This window comes from Aegilops tauschii, chromosome 1 (assembly GCF_002575655.3).
Source record: "Aegilops tauschii subsp. strangulata cultivar AL8/78 chromosome 1, Aet v6.0, whole genome shotgun sequence".
Taxonomy (NCBI): Eukaryota; Viridiplantae; Streptophyta; class Magnoliopsida; order Poales; family Poaceae; genus Aegilops; species Aegilops tauschii.
In genome coordinates, this window is record NC_053035.3 from 485423164 (window position 1) to 485436730 (window position 13567).

The 13567-nt window shown below is 43.2% G+C and overlaps 2 protein-coding genes across 2 annotated transcripts; one reads left to right on the forward strand and one right to left on the reverse strand.

Moving 5' to 3' along the window:
* Positions 1 to 4824: 4824 nt before the first annotated feature.
* Positions 4825 to 5585, reverse strand: LOC141039171 (uncharacterized). Its single transcript, XM_073506486.1, has 2 exons — positions 5016 to 5585; positions 4825 to 4917 (listed from the first exon to the last, which is right to left on the reverse strand). Exons 1-2 carry the CDS (start codon positions 5583 to 5585, stop codon positions 4825 to 4827), a joined length of 663 nt encoding a protein of 220 aa, XP_073362587.1.
* A 4545-nt stretch (positions 5586 to 10130) lies between these two features.
* LOC141039172 (uncharacterized) lies at positions 10131 to 10859 on the forward strand. The gene has a single exon (XM_073506487.1). The coding sequence runs from the start codon at positions 10131 to 10133 to the stop codon at positions 10857 to 10859; it is 729 nt and encodes a 242-aa protein (XP_073362588.1).
* Positions 10860 to 13567: the final 2708 nt, after the last annotated feature.

Sequence of the window (13567 nt, forward strand, 5' to 3'; positions counted from 1 at the left end):
AGCCATCCGAACATTGTTTCAGCCATATCGACTCATATGTAATCACAACAATGTTTCAGCTATTTTTGTGTCCGTCCAAGATATCTGCTATGGATCCCGTTAAACACAGCTGTGCGTTCAAATGGTCAAGTCTTAAATTCCTGAACAGCAAATATTTACAAATAAGAATCGCATTTTTCCCAAAAGTTCTAAACATGATATTCAAGACATCACTTCCTTGCACTAGAACACCACTCACTTCGAGTAGACATAATAAAAGAAACAATTGGAACACAGAGGAAAAACACTATCAATTCGTAAGCATCTGACGAAGGAGCTAAATGACTCACCTCCAGTAATCCGGGTCACAGAGGCACTGTCGTGCCTCTTATCCACGTAGAACGTGCCTCTCTTACCACGGGCAACTAAGCTGACACACACAAGTGCGCCACCAGTTAACACAGGACCGTCCCCTCTCGACAGCTTAACACCGGTCCCTCTCCAAGCCAATGAGTCATGGAAGCACGACCGTGGCTCAAGTTAACGAAAGAAGAACCATCCTCTGTGATAGACGACTAAACTGAAAAAATACCAAAACAGAAGAACGACCGTGACTTCAACTATAAAAGGTCCGTGACCTCACAAGTTTCAACGACGAGTCTCTCTCAGCAAATAAGTGAAAGCAAACGTTTCGAAAGAAAGGCACGACCGTGCCTTTGAGTAACATCGTAGACGTACCTCTCCGAGCGAACGTGTAAGAGAAAGCATTTGCGAACAACAGACAGAACTCTGACTCAACATAACATAGCACATGCCTCCACTAACTAGACAGACGTGACTTCACTAGCAGACTAACTAGAAATATTACAGAACATACAACCATGAAAGTGACTCATACTAACATAACACAATGCCTCTCCGAATTTAATACCCAAAGGAAGGATAACGCCTCTACCAAACATACGACAATGCATCCAATGCCTTCACGGGCATGCCTTTAAAAATCAAAGTACCACCACAATAATTGAAACACAGAAACGCAACCGTCGATAACACAATACTCCCACAGCAAGTATCACACTGTATTACCGTCCCTAAAACAGATAACATATATTGAAACAGACAACATATATTGAAACAGACAGCAAAGTGAGAAAATCTGAAGAATCTTAAACACACTCAAGCTCTGCATAAAAACATTTCAAACACACAACCACAACCGTATATTCAATATAAAAACAACCGTGCCAAACACAGTACAAACACAAAGCAAAAGTAAAGCCCCTACCTGTCAGTGTAACGATATTGACAGAAGAACTGAAGCAGCTAGCAAACTAATAACACCAGAGCGTGCCTTGCCTATAAACAAAAACAATGCCTCCCTGAACAGACGACTGTGCGCTGCCTAGAATCACGAAAGTGCACATCTGAGTGCTCCCCTTAATACATCTCATCTTATACCAACTCGTAGCAAAAAATCATAGAGGAAAATATTCTTGAAGGCACCCAATCAAGAAAAACATAATGGAACGAAAATAAACTTAAATTTCCAAACTAGTCAACTCCATCCGGTTCAAAATAAAACCACCACAATTACAAATTCATCACTCTATGTAATATTACCCCATACAACAACTATCAAATAACCAATTCATCACACAATCCATCTTGCCAGCACTTCCACCTGGACTACTCCTTAGAAACGTCCTCGCCATCTGAGATCAGGAAGACAGCGACGATGCAGGATGTCCCTCATCGACAGAAACCGGCGGTATAGCTCATAGCTCACATACCCTTCCTAAAGGAAAAGCAAATGAAAACATGAATATACAAAAAAAACAAGTACTGTTCTAGCAACAAAGGCATAAACTAACGAAAATGAAATCTTCACTTACAGTAGCTCCATATTTCAGGTGATCAAAAGTAAGTGGCTTCCAATCCCAGTAGTGACAAAGAAGTTCTGGAAAAGATGACTCCAGCTTCGAATAAGATTCATCAATGATGGCTCCTGCTAAGTCCTCCATGGAGTCCCTTTCTTCGCCACCTTTGATCATAAACTTCTCTTGGATGTCGATGTGGTACCCTTCTGGAATTCTGATGAAATCTTGAAAAAGAGCATCTCTAATATTCCTGACGCCCACACTAGAGAAAGTTATACCTCTATTCTCAAGGAAATCCTTCAGGGCAGGGCACTCCGTCCTGGCCCTGCAGAAGTGATAGAGCAAAACATGATTCCGCATAGCCAGTTGCATGACGGCGACTTTTCTACGCCCGTAACAATCCTTTCGCGTGAACTCCATGCCGAGACAAACAAACTTGTGCTTCTCCTCGCGCAACCAGTCCTCGTACATGCCAATGATCTCCTCCACCTTGCCAGGCTCGTTGGTGTACCACACGTCGAGCTTCGTGTTACCATCGGCAACTATACGATGGTACTCGGTGGTGTTCAAAAAGTCGTCCATGGCAGCGAGCAGCAAGGTGCCAATGGAGATTCCTGAGACCCTGTGACAAGGTTGGGGAGTGGCGAGGAGGGTGGGAACTGACTGATGTTCTGTGGCTACAATACGACGTGAAGACCTCACAAACACGGCCAGTATTTAACCTTGGCGAGGGACGTTTGAGTTACAATGTGCATTAACGTGTGAACTAGGAACAGCGAATAGACATATGTGCTTCCGAAGCTCATAAAACCATGCACTCCGTAAAGTCACGGTTGTGCACAAATATTTGATGCCGTGGAGAAATCGAGGAGCCTCTAACTTTATTTTACGGTACTGACACACTGAATAGTCACATCGAACAGCCGGCACATCGGTCATAAATTCCTCCTTTGAACAAAGACCACCGACGGAAGAATCCAATGAAGAAAACAAACAGCCAGCCGTACACCTTAGATCCGAAGGCCAAAACTCATCCGTGCCTCGTCTAGCTAGATTCACAACATCTGTCCCTCGATAGTCAAGGCTGGTTTCACGTGAGGCCCGGGTATCCAGGCACAAGACGCACATACGTGTCTGTTAGGCACGGGTATGCAGGCACACGACGCACATGCGTGTCTATTCCACAGGCATGGGTATCACCACAAGCACGTAGAGATACAGGCAGCAACTCGCCGGAAACACATGAATGCAGGCAACGAAGGCACGAAAACGTAGCCTCTACAGGCACGTGCTTCGGCTTGGCAAGACACGAATATGGCCTTGCAATTGACGTTCTCGAGCCACGGCTACACACCCTCTGCGTACAGACATGGAATTGCAGCTTCTCCGACGCACAAGCACGGTTTTCGAATTGGCATTCTCGAGGCACACATACAAATCCTCTGGATAGAAATCCTCTGGATACAAATCCTCTGGATGCAAAAAAGAGAGGTGACAGAGGCATCGATAAGAACACTCTGTTCGAGAGGCACGGTTGCAAACTCTCAAGAGGGACAGCCATGTGACACCGCAGACACATAGACTCGTGACGTGTATCACGTGAGGATACATCAAATACAAGCAGCGAATCAACGGGAGAAGTGAAAGAGCCACAGTTTTAAAGTATCCAGAGGCACGGGCATGTAGAAGCACAGGCACGATGAGTCATAGCCACCGCATCCCCTCACGGATAGGCGTCTGGCACCACAGGCACGTAGAGTCACAGCCAGCGTGTCTCCTGAGACAAGCGAATGCAGGTACAGGACGCACAGAGCTGAAGCGTATACAGGCACGGAATTGCGGGTTTTGGCGCACAGGTACGGCTTTGGAATTGGCGTTCTCGAGGCACGGGTACAAACCACCTGGACGCACAAAAGAGTGGTGGCAGAGGCACGGTTGTGTAGTCTGAAGAGAAATTGCCGTGTGACACCACCACATAGAGACATCGCGTGTGTCACGTGAGGTACATGAATAGCGGAAAAGAAGCCACAGAAGTGAAGCCTCCACAGACACGGATGCGGGCTTCTAGAGGCACGGTCCCGAAGAACACAAAGACAGGAAACTGAAAATGTTGCCTCGTACGTTACCAGACGTGCCTCTCTTGTGCGAATGTGTAAAACATAACAATACAAACATAAACAAACGGCGGTGAATATAAGCCAAACAAAAAACACGCTTCTCCCAAAGAATACATATGCGTCCCCTCACGGACGGGCGTCTGGCACCAGAGGCACGTAGAGTCACAGCCAGCATGACGCCTGAGACACACAAATGCACATACAGGAGACACGGAACTAAAGCGTATACAGGCACAGAATTGCGGCTTCTCATAGTTGTCGAGGCACGGGTACAAACCACCTGGATGCACAAAAGAGTGGTGGCAAAGGCACGGTTGTGTAGTGTCAAGAGGAACTGCCGTGTGAAACCAGCACGTTACAAACATGGCGTGTGTCACGGATGTACATGCATAGACGGAAAGAAGCCACGAAAGTGAAGCCTGAACAGACACGGATGTCCGGATTCTCGAGGCACGGTCCTAAAGCACACAAAGACACGAAACTAAAATGTTGCCTCGTACGTTAGCAGACGTGCCTCTCTTGTGCGAACGTGTAAAAGACAACAATACAAACACAAACAAACGGCACTGAATATAAGCCAAACACAAAGCGTGCTTCTCCCAAACAATACATATGCGCCACTTCAACAGGTTCTCTAAATATACATGAACTCGCGCAAACGTCAACAATGAACTTGTAACATGAAAAAACATAAGAAATTATATTCACATAACATGAGACGGTACTCCATAGGTTTGAACTAAAAGTACTCATTAATTATACAAAAAAAGAAATGAAAGTCTTCCAGGAGTCCATTCTGCTCAGACCACCGGGACCATTCTACTCAGTTGGAGTTCTGCTCAAAAGCATCAACGGCGTCCGGGGTCGGGAAGACAACGAGGATGCATCATGTCCTTCATAGACAGAACTCGGCGGTAGAGCTCGTAGCTGACATACCCATCCTAAAATAAAAAGCAGATGAGAATGAAGATATACGTAAAGGGGAAAAAGTACTATTGTTGCAATAAAACAAAAATATAAAGACGAAATTTTCACTTACAATTGCCGCATATTTCAGGTGTTCAAGGGAAAGCGGCTTCCATTCCCAGTAGTCATGCAGACCTTGTGGAAAAGACGACTTCATACTCAAGTAAGATTTGTTTATGACAGCTCCTGCCAAATCTGCCATGGAATCCCTTAGATTGCCTCCTTTGATCATGAGCTCCTCTTGAAGGTCGATGTGACACTCTCTTGGGATTTTGAGGTAACTGTTTGCGAGAACATCCCTATCGTTCCTGACGTCGACACTAGCGAAAATTATACCTTTGTTCCGAAGGAAATCCTTCAGAGCAGCGCACTCCGTCCTGGCCTTGCACAAGTGATAGACAAGAACATGCTTGCGCATCACCAGTTGCATAACGACAACTTTTCTACTACGATCAAAATAATCCTCTCGTGTGTACTCCAGATCAAGACCAACAAACTTGTACCTGTCCTCATGCAGCCATTCCTCATAGAGAGTAAGAATCTCCTCCACCTTGTAGGGCTCGTTGGTGTACAACACCTCGAGCTTGGTATTACCATCTGCATCTATAAAGAGACGCTCAGTAGTGTTCCTGAAGTCGTCCATGGAACCGAGGCTGAGACGACAATGGAGTTTGACTGTGCTTCTCGTACGAGGCGAGGATGACGGGAGCTACCTGCACTTCTCTGGAGGGAATAAGACGCGATAACCTCCAGGAATATACCACTACTTAACCTTTGGGGAGAGACGAATCAGTTACCATGCGCCCATTTAATTGCTAAGGAAACGGTGAATGGACGATTGTGCTTCTGCAGCTCGTGAAACCATGCACTTCAAAAGTCACGACTGCCACGCTGTAATCGAGGAGCCTCTAGGTTAACCCTAGCACGGTATCTGGCACAATAAATACTAACAATAAATAGCCATCCCATCGGTCACCAGCACATCTTTTGACCGAGAGAACAATGCGAAGAGGCAAACGAGATGACCCTGTCGTACAAATACTACACTGGGAGTGAAAAAAATAGAAGCACGGTTCGCCAGAACAAAAGCCACACGCGTGCCTCCACTTTGGTTAAAGACAAACCTCAGTAACATCAACGCACCATGTCTGCGTACCACCAGAAACATTGACAAAACAAAAGCACGTCCATGCTTCTGACATACATATAACCGTGGGCTATCATACATATTCCTGCCTGAAGCCAGCATACATAAAAACAGTGACTCCCCTGGGTCAACGACTGCCTGAAAAAAAATTGCAATACCAAAGTCACGAACCGTGACTCGATTTCAGATGCAAACGTGCCTCTCATTAGGAACCATCATGCCTCCCGTCAATTTGCATCCCCCGATATATCGACCATGCCTCTCCTGTTACAACGACCGTGCATCTAATAACATCATCACCGGTCCTCTCCTAAAGAAACACCCAACCATATCTGATTAAACATGTGATTAAAAAAACACAGAACCACGAGCATGCTTTTCAGCATGTATAACCATGCCTCACAAAAAGTATGCGAGGCAGGATAGGCACGTAGAAGACTCCGCTGGGAAGCAGCACAGCTGTACAACTACAGTGAGAGGCAGCTGGACGAGTCAAACGTCTCGCGTCCCCATAAAACCTCGGAATACACGCACACCATCCACAAACCAGCGTTCATTCCATTTCGCAGGATAAAAAAATAAAACAAGAAGCACTCATTACTACTCTTGCTCTCTCAAGACTGCTTTATATTTAAATAAGCTCCGACTCCCTCAGCCACATCACAACTCACTTGCCTTCTCCGTCCCCTGCTTCTAGCCTAGGGTTCGTGCTTCTTCCTCGCACACAATCTGATTTCAAACAAGTTATTGTAGAGTTTTTATTGGATCTCTCGATTAATTTCTAAGCCATGCTTCTCTCATAGATTGCTGGCCGTGGGAGCTTGCCATAAGCTTCCCATCACAACCCATCTGGCTTATCCGTCCGCCTACTTCTAGGGTTCGTGCTTCTTCCTCGCACACAGTCTCATTTCAAACAAGTTATTGTAGAGTTTTTATTGGGTCTCTCGATTAACTTCTAAGCCGTGCTTCTCTCGTAGATTTGCTGGCCGTGGGTACTTGCCCTAAGCTTCCCATACCCCAATCTCCGTTCGACGACGCCCGTTCTTCTTCTCTCGCAGATAAAAAGCATATGCGTAAGCAGCATGCTCCGATCCGTATCTACGTTTTGAAAAAGATATTTAAATTATTACTATTTTATGTTTAGGTTTTTCATTTGATAGTTATTGAAGCATCAGATCCGGTACAACGACTTCATTCTCTAAAGCAATAAAAAACCATTTGAAAATTTAAACAAGTGATCTAAACTCTGTCATACTGCTTTTCTGGAAGGACTAGATTAGAAGTTTTCTGGTAAATTTGTAGTTGTTCTCTGCCTTCGTACGGATATTTTTAATACGGCTAACGTAGCTGAAGCTAGTCGTTGTCTACCTTCAATGTTGAAGCTTGTTTTAAATTGTTATGATATTCTTGTTTTCTTAACATAGTTGTTCTGAATTATTTAGGTATGATTTGCCCTACCTGCCGCCAACCAGGCGGCCCTTGCGAACCACACCCTGAAGTTCTCCAGCACTTTAAGGTTATTCTTGATGAAAATTGCTGGAGCCGCATGGTTAGTAAGCATTACTAACGTATTAGTTGCTTACAACACAGTAGAAATCGTCGCTGTTACTCATACCCCCTTGCACCTACACTAGGTTCCCCTGCTGTCACTTCTTCGCACATGTCTTGTGTTTTCATTTTCCATTAGTTTGCCTGCCCATACCTTGATTACTATAGTGCATCTTCAGTTCTAATTAAAATTAGTCAACATATGCCAAAAATCTGTAATTCTTATCAAAAATTCATATCCAATTTAAGAAAACTTTTAACATTAATAATACGCAAGTTCAAATTTATACTTACAGGTTGTTATTTGTACTATTTTTTTCCAGTATGTACCTTGTAATGTCAGAGCTTTTCTCGCTGAATACATCGACCAGAGGAAGAAAGAAGCAAGAAAATTGCGTAAAGAGCAGGTAGAGCTAGCCCTTCTTACACATGAAGGAAAGTCTTACAATGCTTTGTTTAAGCATAGGGCGAACTACACAAAGTTCTGCGGTGGTGAGTGGAACACCTTTGCGGATGATTATGAACTTCGTGCTGGAGACCGCATAGAATTTAAACTACCAGACGAGGGTCTCAATCTCGAAATACAAACATATCGGGATGACAAAAGACTGCTTCCATTACCCCACGTTGATAGGTATTTAATATTACAAACTTATCTTCTTTTGCTATATTTTTATATTACAAACTTATCTTCTTTCGCTGTAATTTTATATGCATGAATCGAACTGAATAATATTAACCCAGTGTTGGATATAACATTATCTAACTTTAAAATCCTTTCCTTTTTCTAGCTCTCGACGATCTTTCTTCTGACGATTTTGACCATGTTCACTGCTGTGTCTACTCTAAGGATATTGAGCTTACCTACGACCAGACACGATTCTTTCTACAACGCCTTTTCGGAGATACTTTCATCCGTTGCCATCCATTTGTCCATGTCTTGACTCCCACTAACACCAAAGACTACGTCATGGTTGGTTACAACTGTCCTTGTTAAAATACCAAATGTATTTTGCTCATATGTAATATAAACAATACTGACGTAATATTGCTTATATGTAAAATTATAAATAACCTATTTATTCAAACCTAAAACAACAAAACTTCCGTTGTTCTCTTAATATGTTGTTTTATTTGTTTACACACAAACCTGAACATGCCAGGAATTATATTACTTCCAATATGGAATTTCTTAATGTTTGTGCACTCACCGTATTCAGCCATTCTTTTATTTATTGTCCAAGTGACAAATCAACGGTTTTAATTTATATTTAATTTCGATTTTCTTCTAGAAAATTCCGAGGAGCGTTGTCTCAACACTAAAGAGATGGGTGGACATGCCAACCAATGGCAGGGTGACCCTTGAAGCTCCTGATGAACCTACCCATGTCATCACTCCTTCGTCGTACTACATCTCCAAAAACGACGGCAGAATGGTAATAGAAAAGTCTTCTTTCAGAGACTTCATATCAGCTGCATCCTTCGTTGAAAAGAACGTTGTTCTAATCACTTTCAAAGAGCGCCATGACCATTCTGTGTCCATCACCATTCAGCGTATTATGTAGATTCCGTCGGAACCAGCACCTAAAATGGAAGCAAACAGTGTATCTCCTAGAATGTTCAACGCTCGTTTCATGATGATGCCTCCAGGAGCAAAACACTGATTACTATAAGTTTGCTAGTTAGGATGGTAGAGTAATGTAACTATTATGGACCATGTACTTGCTTGAACTATCGGAATGATCTTTTGCAACTTATGTAGCTCTTACGGACACTCAACTTGTCGTTTCAACCATCGGAATGATCCTTTGCAACAAATGTTGTTTGAACTATCGGAATGATTCATTCGAAAAAATGTAGTTCTTATCCTTTGAAAAGTTCACAATTCAAAAAACAAAAAACAAAAAGATTCATTTTCAAAAATCAAATGAAACAAGAATAAGTTTGTGATTCAAAACCTCTAGCAATGCCATGTTATCAAACTTATTCAAACCATCTAGTGAAACATATCTCAATTAAAAACCAAACAGGACTCCGTTTTCAAGTCCAAACTATATTTACTTCAACTTTTCCTAAACACACACTCGTGCACCGAATAACATAAAAACCGTGCCTCCCTAACCAAAGAAGATTATTAATTGAAAAAAACGTTTTCACAACAAAGGCACGACCATGCATCTGCTGAGTTTTCTACCGTTTACACGACTACTTTCACAGCCAAATATGAAATACGCACATATGGATCACGCAGGCAGCACGCAACGAATAAAAAAAATTCAATGAACAAGACAAGTGAAAATCTTAAAAAAAACAGATAAAACAAACCCCTGTTTCCGAAATTCTACGCCTGGAACCGCCGCGTGACTAGCAACTGCTCTTTGGCAGTTTCCTTTTTTGCAGGACAAAAGAACCCTTTCACTTTTCCGACTCCATTTCATCCTATTCCTTGAAAGTTTCTCGTCGGCCGCAGTTCACCACCGCACACCTCCAGCCATGGACGACGGGAAACTAACAACACTCACAAAACACATCACTACCCACGGTACAACCGTGCTCGAGGTGGTGTACACCAACGACCCAAGGACCGTGGAGTGGATCATCAAAAAGTACGAAGAATGGCTAAAGGAGGAGAAGAACAAGTTCGTCGGCCTCGACCTCGAGTACACACGTAAGAGCAGTTACATACGACAAGGGATCGCCGTCGTCCAACTTGCCATGCGCGAGCATGTCCTGGTATGCCACTACTGCAGATCCGAGCGCTCCCAGGCGTTAGTTGACTTCCTGCAACGGAAAGCGGTAACTTTCACTAGCGTCGACACCAGGAACGACAAGACCATGCTTGCCCGTGCATGGATCAAAATTCCAGACGAGCACCACGTCGACATCCAGAGGCTATTCTGCATCAAGGGTGGTGGAGAAAGGGACTCCATGGCCGACCTTGCAGCGGCCATCATCGACCCCTCATACAAGAACATGAAGAAATCATTCCCAAAGGAGAAGCACCAGTTCTGGGAGTGGAAGCCACTTTCCCTGATACACCTTGAGTACGCGGCAAAGGACGGGTATGTTAGCTACGAGTTGTACCGTAGAATCCTAATCATCAAGAATGGGCTACGTCACCTCCACCAACAACCAATGAAAGGAAGACTCCGCCCACGTAAGAGCAATGACGAGGGATCTTCCAGCGGCTGGAAGCGCCGGAAGGGAAACAGTGGTTGGTAAATTGCGAGAAAATGGATGTCTACATTAAACTAGTAAGAACTACTATTATCGTAATTTAGATTGTATGAACCTATGTTGTAAATATGTTTGTTGTTGCTCAAAGATGTTGTGTGTATTGTATTACTATTTTATGTTTGAACTTTGAACACAGTGGTGTGCTCATGTACAAATGCATACTACGTTTTGCATGTCTAAATGCAATTAGTAAGTTATGTCCCAGTACTGAGCAAGCATATATTGTATCCATGATTATAGAACGAGAGATATCTCGCAAGATATTGTATTATAATTTTCATACTCAACCTTTACAAGATGCATCATGCATTTACAAGAATATGTGATGATATCGTTGTAAACTTTCAGTACAATGCTTATTAAACATTGGCGTGAACAATTCATAAATATTGCCGGTACACAGTCACAAGCGACAAGAACTTTGTTACTTTAACCACATTGAAAAAAAATTCCTTGCCTCCATTTCACATCAAACACCGCTCCGTCCATTCAGAACATCCTTGCTATTGCACACAGGTTCCTCTCCGTACACCAGTTCTGCACGATGCCACAAAACTACACTACCGTGTGCAACTAACCTATGTACAAGCGTGGCTCACTAAGTGTCTACTCAATTCATGCCTGTGGTGCCACACACCCGTGACCCTAGAGACTTCACACATGTGCATCCACAACCGAGCCCCTCTAACCAGATATTCGGACCGATGCCTCTACTGCCGTACATCCGTGCCTCTAGAAACTTGACAGCAGCAAGAGGGTTCAAAACCATGCCTCCACACAACCGTGCTTGTACAGACTTCACTTCCATGCCTCCGTTTGCTTGATCAACGTGCCTCACATGAAACCCACAGTAACTCTACGTGCTCCGCACGCGTGATCGCCAATGCAACTTTGGTGCTGCACAGACGCGTCTCTCAGTATACCCGTACCTCCATACAACCGTGCTTGTACTGACTATAATTCCATGCCTCCGTTTTGCTCAATCCACGTGCCTCACATAAAACCAACAGTAACTCTATGTGCCACACACACACGTGCCTCTCGCATGAAACCCATAGTATCTCGCCCGTACAACTTTGGCGCTGCACACACGTACCTCTCAGTATACCCGTGCCTCCTCATGACCGTGCCTACACTGACTTCAATCCCGTGCCTTCATTTGCTTAATCCACGTGCCTCACATAAAAGAGATGCACAGCCGTGCCTCAGAGTAAACAACACACGTGCCTCTACTGTATTGATAACTATGACCCCAATTAAATAACATCCGTCCAAAAAAACATCTTTAAAAGAGATGCACAGCCATACCTCTTCTACAAACATACAACAACAATGAACACTTTGGTTCATATCGTTTCATATATCTACATAACATTAAATCGTAGCATAAATTTTTAAACAAAATCCATTTATGTTCAAAGGCTATAACTAACATCACTGCGGCAGAAGATTGAAGATAACAACAAGCCTCCCAGCACGCTCTTTGAAAGTTATCAGCACCAAGCTGTTTACTTCAATAGACGATGCCTGGAGAAAATCACTGAAACCTTCTTGTTTGAACACCATTCTACTACCCAAGCCAATGAAATAGGAGCAAGGAGTGCTCACATATATATCATCATCACCGGATTCCAAAGTAACTTCAAGGGTTAAAACGCCAGTCCTAGGAAAAGTCACAAACTCCTTCAAACTCCTCACAACAATATCAGGAATAACGTGACAAAAAACATCAAGCTATCAGAAATAGAACAAAAATTCAAAACTACAAATAGAAGAGATAATAAAAATAAATAAATAAACAGAAACAAAGAAAAAACAGTGGAAAAAAAATCTGACCATGTGATGACCATTAACATTCATGGAATCAATCCTGTGAATAAAAGGACAACAGGGTATGTAGTCATCATCAAAGAGTTGACACCTCATGAAATACATCTATTGATAATTAAGAAAAACACCACGGGTGTAATAACAACTCCCAACAAGTTCCATCTCGGAGTCGCTCAAACCATCAAGAGCTACAAAATATAATTACACAGGCTCAAGGGAACAGAAAAATCATCATGTGCAATAAAACAAGCTAAAAACTTCCTTAAAAATAAACCTTACCAACAGACGGTAAAGGAGACAACGCATCTCCACGACCAACACGATAAAAATCAATACCAATCCACGTTCCATAATGTTCAAGCCTAATGGTCATTATATCACGAGGACGAACACCATAATCACTGACCAATCGTTCCCAGGAAGGACCATGGAATTTGCTCCTCACCCGACCATGACTAAACAGAACACCATACAAATAACCCTCATTGCACTGAAGAGCAAGATCAGTATCTTCATCACCCCTCCTTATGGCTAAAGCCCTACACTCCTCGATGTAACGAGCAAGATGAGCTCTAACACTGCACGGAACATACTGCACAACAAATCAAAACAAGGATCGTAATCAAAACCTAAACAACATGAGGAGCACCAAAAGAAATAAGCGTGTGTGCCGAAAATTGAACAATTATAAAATGATATTCTTACAACACGCCTCCAACAACGCCGATCCAGGACCACACTGAACCCATCTACAGAAGAATCAACAGAAGAACATGGGCCACCAGGCATACGGCAAAAAGGACAAGCCATAACTGCAAGGAACACAATGATTATCAAGAACTAATCCCACAAAACCCGGTTAA